The sequence below is a fragment of the Poromitra crassiceps genome (genome assembly GCF_964638095.1).
Source record: "Poromitra crassiceps genome assembly, chromosome: 10".
Taxonomy (NCBI): domain Eukaryota; kingdom Metazoa; phylum Chordata; class Actinopteri; order Beryciformes; family Melamphaidae; genus Poromitra; species Poromitra crassiceps.
The window spans coordinates 42,639,514-42,661,719 of NC_139631.1; the positions used below are offsets into that span (position 1 = coordinate 42,639,514).

The 22,206-nt window shown below is 41.1% G+C and overlaps 1 protein-coding gene across 1 annotated transcript in view; it reads right to left on the reverse strand.

The window, feature by feature from the left end:
• ogdha (oxoglutarate dehydrogenase a) overlaps nt 1-22,206 on the reverse strand; it is a 113,431-nt gene that overhangs the window by 80,216 nt on the left and 11,009 nt on the right. The window contains exon 3 of the mRNA XM_083644135.1: nt 114-302. Coding sequence (XP_083500261.1) covers nt 114-302 — 189 coding nt within the window. The remainder of the gene's footprint in view (nt 1-113; nt 303-22,206) is intronic.

The following is a 22,206-nucleotide window of genomic DNA, read 5'->3' on the forward strand; positions in this document are numbered from 1 at the left end:
ATTACCAGTGTGTGTGTGTGTGTGTGTGTATATACTAGCAGTATGTCCTGTGTGTGGTGTGTGTGTGTGTGTGTGTGTGTGTGTGTGTGGTGTGTGCGCGCGTGCGTGCATACCTGGTAGGCCCTGATGAGAGACTGGACAGCCAGGTGATCCTCCACCATTTTGTCCACGTTGGGCTGCACTCCGACCAGCGAGGAGAGCTGGGGAGAGGCCACGCCCCCCAGGGACAGAGACAGAGGGCTCTGATAGGCCGAGCCTGGAGGAGCGCCGGCGTTGGCGTTACGGAAAAACACGTCCCACGACTGGAGGAGGGGGGAGGAGCCATGGGGAGGGAGAAGAGAGGGAGGAGACAAAGACAAAACAAGAACATTTTAATAACCAGGTGAATGAAATGATAATCATCATCCAACACTCAGCAGTCAACTGCTCCAACACATCATCAACTGCTTTAATAGAAGATCAATGAAACATCAGACCTCCATCTGACCACATATACCTGGCCACCCGACCTACTGTATATTAGGGATGGGCATCGAATTTCGAATTTTCGAATAATCGTTGTTATTATCAAGGTCGACTTTTATTATTGAAAGTCGAAATTCGAAAAAAAAATATATATATATATATTTTTTTTTTGTGAGTGAAATGTTGCATTGTCTCCCCTGATTCTAAGTATAGTCGAATCGCTTGGTTTGAGCAAGTAAAACAATTTTTATAAGCATTTTAAGCAAGGTTTATGGAAAAATGAATGGCGGATGAAATCCCATGAAGAGGGAGAGGGGGTGACTTTGGCACCCCTTTGGCACTCAGACCTGAGCCTACTAAATATTTAATGAACCACTCATGATTGTCAAAACTGTTTTTTATTTTCGAAAATGTCAATGTCATGTAACATGTTCTTTACTTCAGTGGTGCAATGCTTGTTTGAGCTAAAAAATCCACAGCAGCTTTTTCTATTAATTAATAAACTAATCAACGAACTGGTGTGCTCAACCCAACGTTTTAAAGATGGTTACTGGGTGCCGATCCAAAAATCTCAAAAATTAAATCAAAAACAGCACTCACAGATGTCTATAAAGTTTAAACTTTTAATGCGCACAACAGCAGTAGTACAACGGACGCATTTCAGCTTCACAGGCTTTCCTCAGCGTTGCTACAGACAGTGGGTGTGACCCATATATATGGCTTCTACTTATATGGGTCACACCCACTGTCTGTAGCAACGCTGAGGAAAGCCTGTGAGGCTGAAACGCGTCCGTTGTACTACTGCTGTTGTGTGCATTAAAAGTTTAAACTTTATAGACATCTATTAATTAATAAAGCCTTAGACTTAGAATCAGGGGAGACAATGCAAAAAAAAAAAAAAAAAAACATTTTTAATTTTTTTTACATTTTAATTTTAATTTTCGAATTTCGATTAAAAGCCGACTTTGGCCAGCGAATTTCGAATAGTGTTTTTGCTAGAAATGCCCATCCCTACTGTATACCCTACCAGACCGAATACCTGGCAACCCATTTGAGAAGAATTGTTGCCGTTGATTATAATTCAGAACAGAAATGCCTAACAGCCTGTAGTGAGGTGGGTTGACACAGAGTCTTTCTGACTGTGCCAGAGTCCAGTGACTGTTGGTTATTTTCTTGACTAATCGCTTAGTTGTTTTGGCTATAAAATGTCAGAAACAGAGAAAATGGTGAAAAATGTCCATCAGTGTTTCTCAAAGCCCAAGATGATGTCCTCAAATGTGTTGTTTTATCCACAACCCAGAGATAATCAGTTTACTGTCATACCCAGAGATAATCAGTTTACTGTCATACCCAGAGATAATCAGTTTACTGTCATACCCAGAGAGATAATCAGTTTACTGTCATACCCAGAGATAATCAGTTTACTGTCATACCCAGAGATAATCATTCAGTTTACTGTCATACCCAGAGAGATAATCAGTTTACTGTCATACCCAGAGAGATAATCAGTTTACTGTCATACCCAGAGAGATAATCAGTTTACTGTCATACCCAGAGAGATAATCAGTTTACTGTCATACCCAGAGAGATAATCAGTTTACTGTCATACCCAGAGATAATCAGTTTACTGTCATACCCAGAGATAATCAGTTTACTGTCATACCCAGAGAGATAATCAGTTTACTGTCATACCCAGAGATAATCAGTTTACTGTCATACCCAGAGAGATAATCAGTTTACTGTCATACCCAGAGAGATAATCAGTTTACTGTCATACCCAGAGAGATAATCAGTTTACTGTCATACCAAGAGATAATCAGTTTACTGTCATACCCAGAGATAATCAGTTTACTGTCATACCCAGAGATAATCAGTTTACCGTCATACCCAGAGATAATCAGTTTACTGTCATACCCAGAGATAATCAGTTTACTGTTATACCCAGAGATAATCAGTTTACTGTCATACCCAGAGATAATCAGTTTACTGTCATACCCAGAGATAATCAGTTTACTGTCATACCCAGAGATAATCAGTTTACTGTCATACCCAGAGATAATCAGTTTACTGTCATACCCAGAGATAATCAGTTTACTGTCATACCCAGAGATAATCAGTTTATTGTTATACCCAGAGATAATCAGTTTACTGTTATACCCAGAGATAATCACTTTACTGTCATACCCAGAGATAATCAGTTTACTGTCATACCCAGAGATAATCAGTTTAGTGTTATACCCAGAGATAATCAGTTTACTGTCATACCCAGAGATAATCAGTTTACTGTCATACCCAGAGATAATCAGTTTACTGTCATACCCAGAGATAATCAGTTTACTGTTATACCCAGAGATAATCAGTTTACTGTCATACCCAGAGATAATCAGTTTACTGTCATACCCAGAGATAATCAGTTTACTGTCATACCCAGAGATAATCTGTTTACTGTTATACCCAGAGATAATCAGTTTACTGTCATACCCAGAGATAATCAGTTTATTGTCATACCCAGAGATAATCAGTTTACGGTCATACCCAGAGATAATCAGTTTACTGTCATACCCAGAGAGATAATCAGTTTACTGTCATACCCAGAGATAATCAGTTTATTGTCATACCCAGAGATAATCAGTTTACTGTCATACCCAGAGATAATCAGTTTACTGTCATACCCAGAGATAATCAGTTTATTGTCATACCCAGAGATAATCAGTTTACGGTCATACCCAGAGATAATCAGTTTACTGTCATACCCAGAGATAATCAGTTTATTGTCATACCCAGAGATAATCAGTTTACGGTCATACCCAGAGATAATCAGTTTATTGTCATACCCAGAGATAATCAGTTTACTGTCATACCCAGAGATAATCAGTTTACTGTCATACCCAGAGATAATCAGTTTACTGTCATACCCAGAGAGATAATCAGTTTACTGTCATACCCAGAGAGATAATCAGTTTACTGTCATACCCAGAGAGATAATCAGTTTACTGTCATACCCAGAGATAATCAGTTTACTGTCATACCCAGAGATAATCAGTTTACTGTCATACCCAGAGAGATAATCAGTTTACTGTCATACCCAGAGATAATCAGTTTACTGTCATACCCAGAGAGATAATCAGTTTACTGTCATACCCAGAGAGATAATCAGTTTACTGTCATACCCAGAGAGATAATCAGTTTACTGTCATACCAAGAGATAATCAGTTTACTGTCATACCCAGAGATAATCAGTTTACTGTCATACCCAGAGATAATCAGTTTACCGTCATACCCAGAGATAATCAGTTTACTGTCATACCCAGAGATAATCAGTTTACTGTTATACCCAGAGATAATCAGTTTACTGTCATACCCAGAGATAATCAGTTTACTGTCATACCCAGAGATAATCAGTTTACTGTCATACCCAGAGATAATCAGTTTACTGTCATACCCAGAGATAATCAGTTTACTGTCATACCCAGAGATAATCAGTTTACTGTCATACCCAGAGATAATCAGTTTATTGTTATACCCAGAGATAATCAGTTTACTGTTATACCCAGAGATAATCACTTTACTGTCATACCCAGAGATAATCAGTTTACTGTCATACCCAGAGATAATCAGTTTAGTGTTATACCCAGAGATAATCAGTTTACTGTCATACCCAGAGATAATCAGTTTACTGTCATACCCAGAGATAATCAGTTTACTGTCATACCCAGAGATAATCAGTTTACTGTTATACCCAGAGATAATCAGTTTACTGTCATACCCAGAGATAATCAGTTTACTGTCATACCCAGAGATAATCAGTTTACTGTCATACCCAGAGATAATCTGTTTACTGTTATACCCAGAGATAATCAGTTTACTGTCATACCCAGAGATAATCAGTTTATTGTCATACCCAGAGATAATCAGTTTACGGTCATACCCAGAGATAATCAGTTTACTGTCATACCCAGAGAGATAATCAGTTTACTGTCATACCCAGAGATAATCAGTTTATTGTCATACCCAGAGATAATCAGTTTACTGTCATACCCAGAGATAATCAGTTTACTGTCATACCCAGAGATAATCAGTTTATTGTCATACCCAGAGATAATCAGTTTACGGTCATACCCAGAGATAATCAGTTTACTGTCATACCCAGAGATAATCAGTTTATTGTCATACCCAGAGATAATCAGTTTACGGTCATACCCAGAGATAATCAGTTTATTGTCATACCCAGAGATAATCAGTTTACTGTCATACCCAGAGATAATCAGTTTACTGTCATACCCAGAGATAATCAGTTTACTGTCATACCCAGAGATAATCAGTATTCAGTTTACTGTCATACCCAGAGATAATCTGTTTACTGTCATACCCAGAGATAATCAGTTTACTGTTATACCCAGATATAATCAGTTTACTGTTATACCCAGAGAGATAATCAGTTTACTGTCATACCCAGAGATAATCAGTTTACTGTCATACCCAGAGATAATCAGTATTCAATTTACTGTCATACCCAGAGATAATCCGTATTCAGTTTACTGTCATACCCAGAGATAATCAGTTTACTGTCATACCCAGAGATAATCAGTTTACTGTTATACCCAGAGATAATCAGTTTACTGTTATACCCAGAGATAATCAGTTTACTGTCATACCCAGAGATAATCAGTTTACTGTCATACCCAGAGATAATCAGTTTACTGTCATACCCAGAGATAATCAGTTTACTGTCATACCCAGAGATAATCTGTTTACTGTTATACCCAGAGATAATCAGTTTACTGTCATACCCAGAGATACTCAGTTTACTGTCATAACACAGGCTTAGATAAGGGTCTTACCTAAGTGTGTATGAGGGGGATTGTGTTCACAACATGTACAACTAACGTAACTTGCTGGTCTGTCTAACCAGAGATCTGATGAACTCAAGCGAGCCAGGATACGAGGGAGCGCTTGTAATAAACACCAGCGTAGCTGAGTGCATGCTGGAACTGTCACGAACAGGTGGAGTTTAGGTGTTACCGGTGGGCATGTTATGTAATCGGTGTGTGCCTCACCACCATGTAACACCGGTAACACCGACTACCGTGGCAAGCCTAGTGGAGACCACGACCTGCTACTTAACACATTGAGTGCCAAGGACGTCTCTGGACATCCTAAAAAAAAGTAACGAGGAGTGCCAAGGACATCTGTGGACGTCCTAAAATCATAATTCATATTATTCCATAATTCTGCTGTTTAAGGTCGTACCCAGCCAGTGAGCATGAATCCCTTCAAGGGATCACACGGCGCCACCTTAAAACTCTATACGGGAGCTGCGCCACCCACCTCAGATCCTTTACTTTGTCCAGGAGAAAACGGAGAAAGCCGTGATCAGAGAGACACCGACGCATGCTGCAGCCAGAGCCACACAGATTGCTCTGTCCGCAGCCGACAGTTGGCTGCGATCCAAGCCCACAACTGAGCTCTTCTGCCGCTGTCTATCCGCCTGCACACAGCCCCTCCACACGACCACCCGCCAGAAAGGCAGCACCCGAAGCCGAACGGCTAAACCTTCTCCCTCAGTCCCGCCTGCCATTTCCTTGTTGCACTGAAATCCGCCCGGGGCAAAAACTGAGGCTGCGAAGACAGACTCTGTGCGTGTGGGGAGGAGCCCGCAGCTCCGGGGTGGAGAGGGGGGGGGGCACGCAGGCTGCACAGAACCACACCATGTCACTACATCAGAAAACACCAGCCAGAGTCAGTGAATGCGCTTGAAATTAGAGTATTCATAAAAGTGACTTTATCTTGAAAAGTAAAAAAAGACGGCAGAAAACCCTTGAAAGTGCGCTTCTTTCAGAGTCTGTCATTTCATAATGGAACTGTCTAGAAACAAAATTTCTTCTTTGAAAGAAGTAGGAGTGTCCAATGTTTCATTAGAGTCCAACCCTGTTCATATAGCCCTAATAGAAAAAATTCTATAGCTGTTTTCAACTGAATGGAAGTGAATCTGGCACAGGCTCCAGACAATTTTACTGAAGCGCTGTGGCACTCAATGTGTTAAAAGAAGGGAGGCGTTCTGGATATTTAACTCCAGACGCTGTCCCCAAAGGGACTGAATGACAAACTTTTACTGAATGTAATGTTGTGGTAACCAGGCCTGTATCTATTTATCTACGGGATCTATCTATCCAGTGTTTCCCATACATAAAGGAATTTGTGGCGGGCCGCCACAAAAGGATTTGGACTAGGGATGGGCATCGAATTTCGAATTTTCGAATAATCGTTGTTATTATCAAGGTCGACTTTTATTATTGAAATTCGAAATTCGAAATTCGAAAAAAAAAAAAAAAAAAAAAAAGTTTTTAGTGAAATGTTGCATTGTCTCCCCTGATTCTAAGTATAGTCAAATCGCTTGGTTTGAGCAAGTAAAACAATTTTTATAAGCATTTTAAGCAAGGTTTATGGAAAAATGAATGGCGGATGAAATCCCATGAAGAGGGAGAGGGGGTGACTTTGGCACCCCTTTGGCACTCAGACCTGAGCCTACTAAATATTTAATGAACCACTCATGATTGTCAAAACTGTTTTTTATTTTCGAAAATGTCAATGTCATGTAACATGTTCTTTACTTCAGTGGTGCAATGCTTGTTTGAGCTAAAAATCCACAGCAGAAGCTTTTTATATTAATTAATAAAGCCGTAGACTTAGAATCAGGGGAGACAATGCAACATTTCACTCACAAAAAAAAAAAAAAAAAAAAAAAATTACATTTTTATTTTTATTTTCGAATTTCGAATTAAATTCGAATTTGGCCAGCGAATTTCGAATAGTGTTTTTGCTAGAAATGCCCATCCCTAATTTGGACTGCCACAAAAAGATGTTGACCAAAGAAAAAGAAAAAGAAAAAGAAAAAAAAACTTGTTTTTTCCTTTTACAGTGCACCTGAACACAACATGCAAGATATCCGCTGAATAAGTGTCCAATAAATGTTCATGTCATTCTGGCCAATAGTTCTGTTATAGCATTTCAGTCTGGAATATGGAATATCTTTCAATAATCTATGATTTAGCTGCTAAATTGTCAAATACCGCCATCTGCTTGCTACCCAGGCACTTATGTATGTACTTAACCTAACTAACTATCCGGTGTGCACAACACTGTCAGCCTAAACTCCGGCTGACACCCCAAAAACCTACAATCCGCTACAGAAAAATGTATATTGTTTGTTTATTAACTGGCCCCTCGCCTTCTATCATTTCACGAAAGTGGCAAAGCAAGTTGAGTATCCCTGACCTATAGGGAGAAATTTAGTTTGTCATTGTAAACCCACAGCACAGTAATGATGACATGTTCTTCATAGATCTAGCCTTTTAATTTTGCTCTTAAGCTTTCTCAAAGTACACCAAATTCATGCATTTTACTTTAAAATGTTTAAAAAAATCTCGCGGGGGGTCATGCCCCCGCACCCCCCTAGGGGGGTGCGGTCCCCCACCACAAATACTCTAAATCCTGTGGGAAACACTGCTATCTATCTATCTATCTATCTATCTACAGTATGTATGTATGTATCTATCTATGTATCTATTTATCTATCTATCTATCTATCTATCTATCTATCTATCTATCTATCTATCTATCTATCTATCTGTCTATCTACCTGTCTATTAGGGGTGGGGGAAAAAATCGATTCACCTAAGTATCGCGATTTTTAATGTCACGATTTTTTGAATCGATCTTTTTTTCCAGAATCGATAATCGCAATTTTTTTTTTTTTTTTTTTTTTTTGTGCTTGCAGTCAGGCCACTCACTGAACAGCAGGCCAGACGCCACCTACTGGTTTACTAGTGGTTTTATTACTTTATTAGTTAGTCTGAAGTAATAATTACACTTCAGGGTTAAAGTGGGTGCATCTCATTGTAAAATTGGACTTCAAACGGCCCAAATCTGGCTTCAAACGGCCCAAATTGGGCTTCAAACGGCCCAAATTTCACGCGCGTCAGCCCATATCGGCCTGGCTTGCTTGATGCCCGGCCTGAATTATGATCCCAGTCCGCCCCTGTTTTTAACTATATCGCCCAGCCCTACTCATGATATAATATACAGTCTCTAGTGTATGATTCAACTTTTCCCATGTTCTAATCTAGTGTAAAAAAGGAAACAAACTGAAAAAATAAAAGAAAAAAATAAACAAAAATCGCAATAAATCGTAATATCGAATCGCAATAATCGTAGAATCGCAATACTTAAGAATCGCAATATAAATCGAATCGGCACCCAAGAATCGTGATAGTATCGAATCCGGAGATAAGTGAATCGCCACAGCCCTACTGTCTATCTATCTATCTACAGTATCTATCTATCTATCTATCTACAGTATCTATCTATAGTATCTATCTATAGTATCTATCTATCTATCTATCTATCGTACGAACGGTAATGTCTTCATTTAATGTAGATGCAGAGGACATGTAATTGGCTCCTTAACTCGCATTCCAGGAATATCACTATTTACGCGGCTTGTCACACGCTTCATGACCGGTGTGGGTTCAACATCTACTCGCCCTACAGGAAGTGCTTGGGGATGACATCACGGCTTCACACATTGTGATTGGCTGCACGTCGGGCACGTGGGCTTAACATGCCCAAAATGTACGACAGCTTTAGATTAGCTAACAAGCTAAGCCAGAGGTTCTCAAATGTTTTTCAGCCAAGGACCCCTTACAAGATAGAAAATATACCGGGGACCCCCTCATTCTGATTTGTGATTTTGGGCTAAGCTTAATTGTTTCCACGGTAACATGCTTGACTTTTAATTTGATAGGTTTGTTATTAGAATGTAATCCATGAACCATTTTAGATTTAAAGCATAAACTATTTTCGTTGAACTATGAAGATTTTGCAAAAAAAAAAATTTTTTTTTTTTTTATTACATTACATTTACATCAGTCATTTAGCAGACGCTTTTGTTTTGTCCAAAGTGACTTACAATATCACAATTTGTCAACAGTACAGAAAACCACTATGCAACACAATCAATGACAGCCAAGATATTTTGATAGACTAGCACCATGTAGGAAGTAGTTTGAGAAGGAATAAGTAACATGTAGCATTTTTTTTTTAATAAAAAATATATATATATATATATTTTTTTTTTAACCTGAAAACTTTTCGCGGACCCCCTGGCAAAGTGCCACGGACCCCCATTTGAGAACCACTGAGCTAAGCTACTGATGTTATGAGACATTCATGATCAGGATTCAAGTGTACAGGACCATTTCTCATAAACGTTTTGAAAATAAATGTTGTGAGAGCTTAAAAATACACTTTCTGCTGGGTAATGAAAACAGGGCTACTATGATATTATTATCCTTTCTTTCATCCCACCCAATTCACCCATATTGTGGCTAAAATGCAGGAAGTAACACAGGTGCAAGCAAAACAGTAATGAGGGCCCCGGCACTGCATCACCAAAAGGATTGGAAGTTGGGAAACCCTCATTAATGTTCTGCTTGCACCTGTGTTACTTCCGGCCTTTTAGACACACAATGGGTGAATTTGGTGGGAGTGGAAATGGCTATTGAGAGGCTGTGGAGGGACCTGGGTTTGAGTGTCAGGTTTCCAGGCTGAGTCAAACTCATACCAGACTCGTGAGTCACCACTTGGATCAACATCTTCTCATTCTGCCTGTGCAATCAAAGCCTCAAGTCTGCTCCACATGAACACAGTCATCACTAACACAAACCTCCAACTAGTAATACAAAACAATACACACACAAAAATCATCTATACAATAAACCCATAAGTAAAACTAGAGTGCACACCTCCACCAAACTGTCTACAAAGTTGTGTGGGTTTACGCGAGTCCGTTTGGAAGTTAGGAGTCTTTTTGGCAACGCCCCCATAGCACTCCCCCTTTTGGCCAGAAAATGGCCTGAAATGTAACGTATGTTTTGGGTGGATTGACTCCATCTGAAATGTAATGTGTGTTTTAGGTGGATTGACTCCATCTGAAATGTAACGTGTGTTTTGGGTGGATCGTCTCTGAAAGCGGTCTGACTCATCAGGCTGAAGTCTGTAATTGGTGCCAGAACAAAGTGGAGGGAGTTCCCCGCATGCAGAAAACACATTCAACTCTAAATGTGTCTCTCCCACAGTCCCGACTCTACTCTACTGGCTGCTTTAGGAAGAAGCGGTGTTTGCAGGCAGCAGGCAGGAGGAAGCACATGATGTTTGTGTCTAGATCAGCGTTTCTCAACTGGTGGGTCGCGACCCAAAGGTGGGTCGCGGGGCCGTTTTGATTGGGTCGCGGACATTGGCCAAAAAATAAAAAAATATATATATTTTTTTCATTTGAGTTAAATTCAGATTATTGAAACTGGATTAGCCTGACCAGTTTTGCTTGTTTAACAAGCTGAAGCATATGCTCTTCCTGTAATTCAAGAGAAGTCTGCCTTTTCATTTCATATTTAATTTTAGTTCAATTCAGATGATTGAAACTGGATTAGCATGGCCCCAGTTTAATTAAAAGTTATGACCAGTTTAACTAAAAAGCATATAGCCTGCCTGTGATTCCTTTTTATTTCATATTAGTTAAATTCAGACTACTGAAACTGCATTAGCATGACCAGGTTAACTTGTTTTATTATTATTATTATTATTATTATTATTATTATTATTATTAACTTGTTTAAAAACATATAGGCATGTAATTCAAGATAAGTCTGCCTTTTATTTCATATTTCATACAGTTCAAATAAGACTTTCTGTAATGACCAGTTTTGTTTAAATTTAAAAACATATAGGCCTGTAATTCAAGTCTGCCTTATTTCAATTGGTTTTTAGCCCTAGTTGCACTTCTGTTGCACTTTTTTGTTCATTTGAGGTTTATAACGGTGCATGAAGGCATTGTGTATTAAATTAATGTGCTATTTTTTGTGCAATAAATTTGGGTAGTTTAAAAAAAAAATCTGAAATTTGGGTCGCGACTTCATGACAAGGAAAATAGTGGGTCCTGAGGCTACACCAGTTGAGAACCACTGCTATAGATGACACATTGACTTTCAGATGTAATATGACTGTGAAACATGAGCAGCTTTGGTGTGTCAGAGGGAGGAGAGGTGCTGGCAGCAGGACAGACGTGTCAGAGGGAGGAGAGGTGTTGGCAGCAGGACAGACATTGTATTTCATATGTTGGAATGTGGTCCTGCAGGTTTAGAGCACTCCTTCTTAGTGGTGTAACAATAACACCATACCTGCCAACACTCCCCATTTAGGCGGAATTCTCCCAATTTTTAACGCTTTCTCTCCCACTGTGTTCCCGCTTGCTATTGCTAGTTTCTCTCGCTAATCTCCCAACTTGTAGGATGTGTGTGTAGGGGTGTCCCCATCTACACGTGTACACGGATAACCGGATATCAAATCATATCCGTTTAGAAAAATCAATAAGCGATTTTACGTCTCCCCCCCCCTTTTTTTTTTAAACCAAGGTTTTTTTATTCAAGGTTTTCCATTTCGTAATACAAACATTTATATCAAACTGTATCAAATCCCCTGAAGTCCCCACCCACCCCACCCCATCCCACCAGACCTGTAGAAAGAAAAGAAAAGAACAAAATTATACACTAAGGCATTACATTTTCAGCTTCCATGTTTTCCACGAATGTTAGGAAGGGCTGCCAAATGGAATGTTAGGAAGGGCTGCCAAATGGAATGTTAGGAAGGGCTGCCAAATGGAATGTTAGGAAGGGGCCAAATGGAATGTTAGGAAGGGGCCAAATGGAATGTTAGGAAGGGCTGCCAAATGGAATGTTAGGAAGGGCTGCCAAATGGAATGTTAGGAAGGGCTGCCAAATGGAATGTTAGGAAGGGCTGCCAAATGGAATGTTAGGAAGGGCTGCCAAATGGAATGTTAGGAAGGGGCCAAATGGAATGTTAGGAAGGGGCCAAATGGAATGTTAGGAAGGGCTGCCAAATGGAATGTTAGGAAGGGCTGCCAAATGGAATGTTAGGAAGGGGCCAAATGGAATGTTAGGAAGGGGCCAAATGGAATGTTAGGAAGGGGCCAAATGGAATGTTAGGAAGGGCTGCCAAATGGAATGTTAGGAAGGGCTGCCAAATGGAATGTTAGGAAGGGCTGCCAAATGGAATGTTAGGAAGGGCTGCCAAATGGAATGTTAGGAAGGGGCCAAATGGAATGTTAGGAAGGGGCCAAATGGAATGTTAGGAAGGGCTGCCAAATGGAATGTTAGGAAGGGCTGCCAAATGGAATGTTAGGAAGGGGCCAAATGGAATGTTAGGAAGGGCTGCCAAATGGAATGTTAGGAAGGGGCCAAATGGAATGTTAGGAAGGGCTGCCAAATGGAATGTTAGGAAGGGCTGCCAAATGGCAAAAAATCTCAATGCGGACCCTTGAATCGAGTACCTGATCTTCTCTAGTTTGAGAAATTGCATAACATCTTTAATCCACTGAGATGAAGTGGGAGGAAGAGGGTCTTTCCACTTAAACAATATTAGTCGTCTGGCTAACAAAGTACAATATGCCATCATGTTGCACTTATAGTTATTTAGTTGGCCATCCGGTGGTGCGACACCAAATAATGCTATAAAAGGGGATGGGACTATCGGTTCTTCTAAAATTTTTGAAAAAGTATCAAAAATAAATTGCCAGAAGTTAAGTAATCGTGGACACGTCCAAAACAAATGTAATAAACTTACAGGAGCCCGTTTGCATCTATCACAGGTTGGATCCAAATCAGGTTTGATTCTGGACAGTCTAACTATACACCAATGAAGTCGATGTACCACTTTAAATTGTATAACAGCATGTCTTTGACAGATGTATGATAAATATATTCTGCAAATAATATTTTGCCAAACTGCTTCTGGAATTTGTTCGTCCAAATCCTCTTCCCACCTATTCTTAACACATTCAGTGCCACAGCGCTTCAGTAAAATTGTCTGGAGCCTGTGCCAGATTCACTTCCATTCAGTTGAAAACAGCTATAGAATTTTTTCTATTATGGCTATATTAACGGGGCTGGACTTTAATGAAAGATTGAACACTCCTGCTTCTTCCAAAGAAGAAATTTTGTTTCTAGACAGTTCCATTATGAAATTACAGCCTCTCAAAAAAGTGCACTTTCAAGGGTTTTCTGTCGTTTTTTTTTTCTTTCCAAGATATAGTCCCTTTTATGAATACCTTTTGCACTCTAATTTCGAGCACATTCACTGACTCTGGCTGGTGTTTTCTGATGTGGTGGCGTGTGGTGTGGTTTCTGTGCAGCCACACACCCCTCTCTCCCCCCCCCCCCCCCCCCTCTCCACCTCTGAGCTGCGGGCTCCTCCCACACGCACAGAGTTTGCTTTCTCGACTCCGTTTTTGCCCCGGACAGATCCCAGCTTTGCTGCGCGCATCATTTCCTTGATGGGCATCAAGGAAATGATGCGCGCTGGCAAACGCGACTGAACGAAAAGGCTTGGCCCGTTCGGCTTCGGATGCTGGCTTTCTAGGAAATCGTGTGGAGATAGATAGAAGCATAAGAGCTCAGTTGTGAGCGCGGATGCAGCCGAGCCCACTCTCGCTGTAGACGGAGCAATATATACGGCTCTGGCAGAAAGCATGCATCGGTTTCCACGGCTTTCTCCGCTGTCTCCTGTACAAAGTAAAGGATCTGAGGTGGGTGGAGCAGCTCCTGTGACGATGTTTAAGGTGGCGCCGTGTGATCCCTTGAAGGGATTCATGCTCACTGGCTGGGTACGACCTTAAACAGCAGAATTATGGAATAATATGAATTATGATTTTAGGACGTCCACAGACGTCCTTGGCACTGAACGTTACTTTTTTTTAGGACGTGCACAGACGTCCTTGGCACTGAATGTGTTAAGAAGGTCTAAAGCTGCTGAATTATGGAGATTAAGAAGATCATATAACCTGCCTATAACCTGTTTAAAACTAGTCCTGCAAAAAAATATAGAGTCTAATAGGGATGTGGGGGGAAGCAGGGCAAAACAATCAAAGTGTGAGGCTATAAAGTTCCGCAGTTGTAAATACCTGAAAAAATGTGTTCTAGGGATATTAAATTTGTTCACCAGTTGTTCAAAGGATGCAAAGTTATTGTCTATATAAAGGTGAGATAATGATGCTATCCCATTCCTTGACCAGACCTCGAATGCTCCATCTAAGGTCGAGGGGGCAAACATGTGATTATTAACTATCGGAGCGGATAAAGAAAGACTAGTGATTGTAAATGAACGCCTGAACTGGTTCCAAATTTTCACTGACTGTACAATGACAGGGTTGATATCTCCCCCCCCCCTTTTTAAATAAGGTTTTGACTATGATTTTGCTGTGTTTTAGACTCGCAATCATTCATTTCCCATCAAAAAATAAACTGTTTAGAGGTGATAACGCTACAGATGATAACTTTAACGTTACATTAAAGTGTTCACACACTGGGAAAATACGTTTGACCAATGAAATCCTATGTTTACAGCTGTCACACCTCCATGAGCTTGCGTAGCTTGCTGCTAAAATGGGGGAACCCCCGGCTCATCAATCTGGTTTCTCAACATCCAATTTTGTTTGACAAACACCACGAGGACTAGCCTACCTCAACAACGAAATGAAGGACAATATATAGCTTCAAATCGCCCGGCAGCCCTTTTTATATGTCAATTAACTACTTATAGACAAACTGATCAGAAAAATGACCACTTGCACAGGCATTAGCATGATAATAACTAGAGATGCTGCGATCGAGATTTTTCAATTCCGATCCGATTCCGATATTTTAGCCTCAAAACCGATCCGATTCCGATCAAATGTCGATACCCGATTCGATACCGATTTCGATCCGATACAGCACATATTTAAGCCTCTCTATGCTGTCTGATAGCTAGCAGGCAACAAACATTTTTAGAGTTAGGTATGTGTGTGCTTTGGTAATATAGTATGTAAACGATTTAGTTCATCTAATTAATTTGATGTAAAACTAAAACATAACAATCAAATACACACTTATTTTGTAATGGGTGAACACTGGACACAAATAATTATTGTTTCCTCACACATACACCCCCACTCTGTCTCACACAGGACACATACACACACAGCCCTGTCCCTGTCTCTCTCTCTCTGTCACACACACACACACACAGCCCTGTCCCTGTCTCTCACACACACACACACACACACACACACACACACACACACACACACACACACACACACACACACACACACACAGCCCTGTCCCTGTCTCTCACACACACACAAAGTTTGTGCATACATTTCCACTGCCAGATTGGAGGAGTCTTTTGTCATTATCTAATGTTACTTCTCTTCAGTGCAATACGTTTTGATAACGACCTGCTGTACAGCGCCGTTCGCTCAGTCAACTACGTGTCGCTAACGTTAGTTTAAAGGAGAAAGATAGCTGGTGTTAGCTAGCTAATTAGCCATGTTAGCTGCCTCAGTGGGTAACGTTAGCCTATAGAGAGTATTTATCTGACGTTTATGTTAGCTACTCCTCAAACCTGCGGGTGGAAATGGTTTATGCGATGCGATGTATGTTGAAGCAAGACAACGTTTTGGCCCTGGCCATCCTAGGCTCAACGCGGCCTCAGTGTGCTGCATGCTGGATAGAAATCCTGGAGCGGAGTCATGGAATGGAGTGCTTATATCGGAGCCTTGGATCGGTCATTTTCGCTGGAATCCGATCCGATCCGATCCATGTTTTTTGGCTGATATCGCGCCGATATCCGATCACATGATCGGATCGCAGCATCTCTAATAATAACTATCTAAAATGATACAACCCACCTTTGGAAAAAATGGGTGACGATACCAAGCACCGGGGCTATGCCAGGTTTCGACCTGGCCTTGTTTTGCCTGCTTTAACTTTCCTGAGATAGAAACGAACAATAATCCCAACCTGTCTCGCCGTCAAAACCCCTCAGCCTCTCTCTACACCCTCCAACACAGCACCGTTTATTTGCTCTGGACTCAGGGAGGTTTCTTGCAAGTTGGTGGTCAAAAACAACCCAGAAGTATCTGATGCGTTGTTGTTTAGTCTGTGAGAATATCATATTGACTCTCTGTGATGGTGCTGTGTGTCAGTGTTGTTGTTTACTCTGTGAGAATATCATGACCCTGTGATGGTGCTGTGTGTCAGTGCCTCTCACTGTAAACTAAACAAGGTGGCTGTGGCTGGATGAAAACCTCAGACATCAGGAAATCAGACTGATGGTGACGTGTGATGGAAACGACCCAGTGTGTCACAACAGTCAGCAGGTCCAGGATCAGATTGATGGTGACGTGTGATGGAAACGACCCAGTGTGTCACAACAGTCAGCAGGTCCAGGATCATTCATTTTAAAATGTGACAAATCTCAAAGTGCAGTGAGACATTTAGTGAGTTTAACACGAGGAAATCCTCGTGTTTGCTGCTCTCTTCTACAGCTTCAGTGTTTCCCCTACCATTCTACAGGCCTGGTGGGCCCGCCAGGCCAATGACGCCCCCGCCAGGCCAGAAAATAAATTGCAAAAAATAAATATCTATATATATATATATATATATATATATCATTTTTTTTTTTTTTTTTTGCTCTCCCCAAAATTTCAATAAACCTTTATGGCATATTATTACAATACAACAATACTGGTGTTGACAGTGTTTGACAGTAATAGAAGATGCCAAATCATTCAAAACAAAAAGCATTTTGCTTTTAGGAGTATTGTGCCAACGTGCAGCAGCACTGTTCCAAAACGTGTCAACGTGTGTCGTTGCCTGGGAAACGCACATCCCATAATACAACTGTTCGCATCGCATCCCATAATAGTCTGATGATACTTGGGATGCCATTGGCGAACATAGATGTGAACAGGTTAGCTAAAACTTTAGCGTCGCCAGCGAGGGCCCCCGCCGTAGCGGTCGGGGTACGTTTTGAAATCCCTCCAGGCCTGAACATTTCTCTAGGGGGGAAACACTGAGCTTCATATTACATCCGTTCCTGTTGCATCCACAGTATGTAGGGATGGGACTTGATAAGATTGTATTGATGCCAATGGCATTATCCATTCTGCTTTGTGACGCCTCTTTTGAAACAGAAATAGTCTTATAAGATACAGCAGCTGCTGGTTTCATCTGGTCTTTGACGCGTTCACTTCAGACGAGCCACAATCCACATTCCTGATTCTGACTCCTGTAAGTCTCTCAGATGACACTGAAATGATCCCAAACCTTGCTCCCTGCAAGCCGCCACACTTTAATACCAACACAGCTCATGTGATTCACTGAAAGACAGAGCTGCTATGACCTGAAACTGATCTTTCTTCAGCGTGTTTTTCAGCCACACTTTAATACCAACACAGCTCATGTGATTCACTGAAAGACAGAGCTGCTATGACCTGAAACTGATCTTTCTTCAGCGTGTTTTTCAGCCACACTTTAATACCAACACAGCTCATGTGATTCACTGAAAGACAGAGCTGCTATGACCTGAAACTGATCTTTCTTCAGCTGTGTTTTTCAGCCTGAAAATACACCGGATTGATGAACGTCGCTGGGAAAGAGCCTAAACTCTGAGATCTTCTGGGAAGTCAGATAGATCAGTAAAATTCCCTGATCTTCTGCAGACAATTGATCAAACTCCCTGACCTTTCTTGTCTGGAATAAACCTCTCAAAATGAAAGAGAGTAAAAATACAGAAATGTACGGCCTAAGGGCCTGTGTCCACCTAGCGTCTTTTCCTCAGGTCCAGTGTCTTTTTTCAGTTGTTTCCAATGGGGGGAGAGCGTATGCGAGCGCACACGGACGTCTAGAGAAAGTGCGCAGCGCCCTGCGTCTTTTTTCGGCGTTTTTGTGCGCCCGGCTCCCAGCGCTTCCAGCTGAAAATATTTTAACTTTCAGAAAGACGCTGGTGTCGGCTGCTCCTTTTCTGTTAACTAATCATATGGAAAAACTATCGCAACAGAGACAGAACGGCTCAATTGTGGGAGCAGATCGGCTAGACACTTAATATTTCTGGTGAGTGTTGTGCTTACTGCTTTTAATAGCGTAGCCTACCTGTGTTGTTAGCATGCTAGCACGTTAGTTCAGCTATCAAGCTGAACTAACGTTACTTGCAGACTGCTTCCTTGTATATTGTGCGCTGGGATCAGCATTCCCCAGTGCACTCCCAGCGTTTAACGTCGGAAAAAGACGCTAGGTGGACACAGGCCCTAGGGATGCACACAATTAATCGAAGCTCGATTACTCACTCGTTAAGGATTTACTCAAGCATGTGAAAAATTACTAGATCAAAACAAAACAAAAAGCAACGTGCATTCTGTCAGTAGAGCGGTGTTTTCAAATCATTTTTCAATGATCCTCCAGAGGGCGCAATGATATCACTGTTCAGTGTGTATGCGAGGCTCTGTGGATGTCCCCTCAGAGTTGCCGTAGAACAGGAAGTGGGGGACTTTTGTTGACAGAGCCGGTGTTGACTAGTGTGCTAACGCTAGGCGCTAGCTGTCTGAGAATAAATGTGGAAACGTGTTATAACGTTACAGCCTGACTCTTGTTTATTGTTTTATTAACAAAGTGTAAGTATAGGCGGACCCGGACACTCGGCTACATCACTATAGCCTTTTTCAGACAAGTCATAAGATGCTCTACTTGAACAGTAGTGTTCATTCTGATAAATTGGCTGGCTCCTCTTCCTCTCCTCTTCAAAGAGGAAGAGTTGCGACGCATGTACAACAACAATCACTTGAACAATGTTCATTGGGATCCTAGTCTCACCTGGACTGGAGCTGAGCAACTCTGCATCAGCGTTCAAGAGCTGCGACGCGGCGACGCACTGCAAGCAGAAAAAGTAAACAATCTGTGAGCCCGGCCGCGGCGGGGATTCTCGGCAAATGTTGACATGTCTAAAAGTTTTGCCTCTACGTTTTTATGTGTTTCATAGCGTAGGCTATGCTATGCAATGCTGTGAGAAATATACAATAAGTTGCTGCTGTATAAATAAAGGTTTTATTGAGGAAAAAACGCATTTGGTAATTAGTATGGTTTGGAAAAATTTGTATTTTTAATTACAATTACTCGATTGATTGCTCGTTAACGTTACCATTGATCGACTTTGGAATTTGTGGAAAATGTGCATCCCTAGTAAGACCTTAAAATGCATTAATGTGTCTTAAATTCCAGGTGAAATCCAGTCTCCCACTTCACTTCACCAACCTGCCGCCCCAGATTTTCATTTGGTCAAGACTGAACAGATGGAGATCAGACACCTTTCAGACTGGGAAATAACCAGCAGACACCAGTCTCATGTTGCTAAAATACCAGTTCACTATTAAATCTAGCAGCTGATCTCTCTGACCACTCTCTCTTCTTAAAGACGGCTTTCAATGTTTAATGTGTGTAACTAGTATCGGTTTCACTCTGGTTTTGTCTACGTTTGTTGTCTCTCTCCTGTTGATGTTGGAGCATCTTGAGTCTGGAAAACCTAATTACAGACCGCGACAATAAACCTTATTCTGATCCTGATGATGGAGTTCACACTAGGGATGTTCATCAATTATCGAAAATCGATAATTGATCGTTAAGGAATTGATTCGATCATGTGGAATTTTGATCGATTACTATTATTATTATTATTATTTTTTTTGTTATTATTATTATTATTATTATTATTATTATTTTTTTTTTTTTTTTTTTGGACTAGGTTTGGGTGGAATTCGTTCCTCCTCGCCCCACTCCATTGCACAGCCGACTAACGTGAGGTGGAGCTTCATATAGTCTCTAGTTTTCTGGCTGGGCACGGGCCTTTGTGCCAACAAAACTGTTTTAAACATGTGGAATTCCCACCGGCATGCGCCGGGGACACAAACAAACGCACCCAGCGGTCTGCGGACCTCAGTGAGGCTCAGGCCTGTTGATTTGACTCTTGTGCTGTCAGCTAAGCAGCGCTAGTGTCTGATATTCTTACTACACACAGCGGCATAGAACAGAGGCAGAGAACGGCAGAGAATGCGCAACGTTATTACCAGACCAGAGTAAATATATATATATATATATATATATATATATATATATATATATATAATTATTATTACTACGCTATCGATAATTGATCGTTAATTTTCCTGATTTTAGATTATGTAAATTGTTCAAAATGAACATCCCTAGTTCACACTCAGAAAATATTCACACACTTCCGCCCTGAGTTTGCATTTACAAAGATTCACAAAAAAGATCCACAAAAAGCTGCTTTAAACCAGCAATAAACCAAGGATCAAACATGTGTGAGCAAACACAGTATATTACAGGTTTGCAGCTTCAGTTGCATTCATTGACGTGCGGGTTAGAGCTCCCAGCCGTCACAGCGCTCAACAGCGCCACTCTGGTCGAAAGCTGCGTAAAAAAGAATATCAGCAGCACAGACTTGGGATGAAAAGAAGCATTTATGAGCAGCGTCGACTAGGGCTGTCACGATTCCTCGAGTACCTCGAATAATTAAAATGATCGAGGCCAAAATGATTCGCCTCGACACGGCATTTAGAGAGTAGAGACTGTGTTTCTCACGGACGCTTACTGGTGTGGCACAGCGCTCTTCCGGTGTAAACATAGGGTAAACACGTGAGAACACATGATCGCAGACAGACCAGAGAGGCAGAGCTATAGCGAGCGGACCCCGCAAAATGGAACGAGGCGGCGGAGAAAGCAGACAGGAGGAGCCGGGAAGGGAAGAACCAGGGCCGACAAAGCGACCGAAACTGTCTAAAGTGTGGGACCATTTCACGCTGAAAAAGGACACAAACTCAGTGGTGTGCAAGTACTGTAACGATACTTGCATATCACAACAGTACCTCGTCAATGCTTCAGCACCTGAACCGTAAACATCCAGTCTACGCATCCACCAGCGCATCTACGTCGAGCGGAGCAAAGTAACGTAACGTTAACTATACACAACGCTAATGTAAATGTATGCTAATGATTGCTACTTGATATTAAGACTAGTAGTAGTTGTGCTGCTGGCTTGCCACGTTGCCAATATGACTATTAGTAACTGCATTCACGCTGCATTTTTTTGATGTGGCTTGCCGTTTTCTGTGAGAAATACAAAGCTCAACCTAACGTTAACATTAGCGGCTAATTTAACAGCGTTGTGTGTGTGTGTGTGTGTGTGTGTGTGTGTGATCACACTAGCCTGTTGGTGTGTGAGAGAGAAAGAGAGAGTGAGTGTGTGTGAGAGAGAAAGAGCAGCAATGTGCGAAGTTGCCTCATGCAGCTGTAAGGTAAATGAAGGATGTAAACTAGCTAGTAAGCCATTCATTCATATTATTTAACGGTTGCTGTACACTGGAAGAACTCAAACGTCAGGTTGAAAAGATGAATGATCCCACTGCCAGTTCTATGCAATTTAAAAATAAAAATGTTGTTTTTTCTAAGAAAGAAACCAATGTAGTTGTTTATTTGAAGAGATTTATCTTATTTTTTGGTGTATATTTACGATAAGCCTTTGAAAACACAAAAAAGGGTTCTTATCCGATTACTCGATTAATCGATGGATTATTCGGTAGAATACTCGATTACTAAAATAATCGATAGTTGCAGCACTAGCGTCGACGTTGAGAAGCTATGAACCCTTCTTCTCTAGTAGGTGTCTTTGATATGTTTCTGTGACACTTGTAAATACGTCCGTATCGCTGATTTAGACAGCTTGGGAGCCAGAGTCGCATGCAAGTCTATGTAGGGAGTAGGGATGTAACGATAA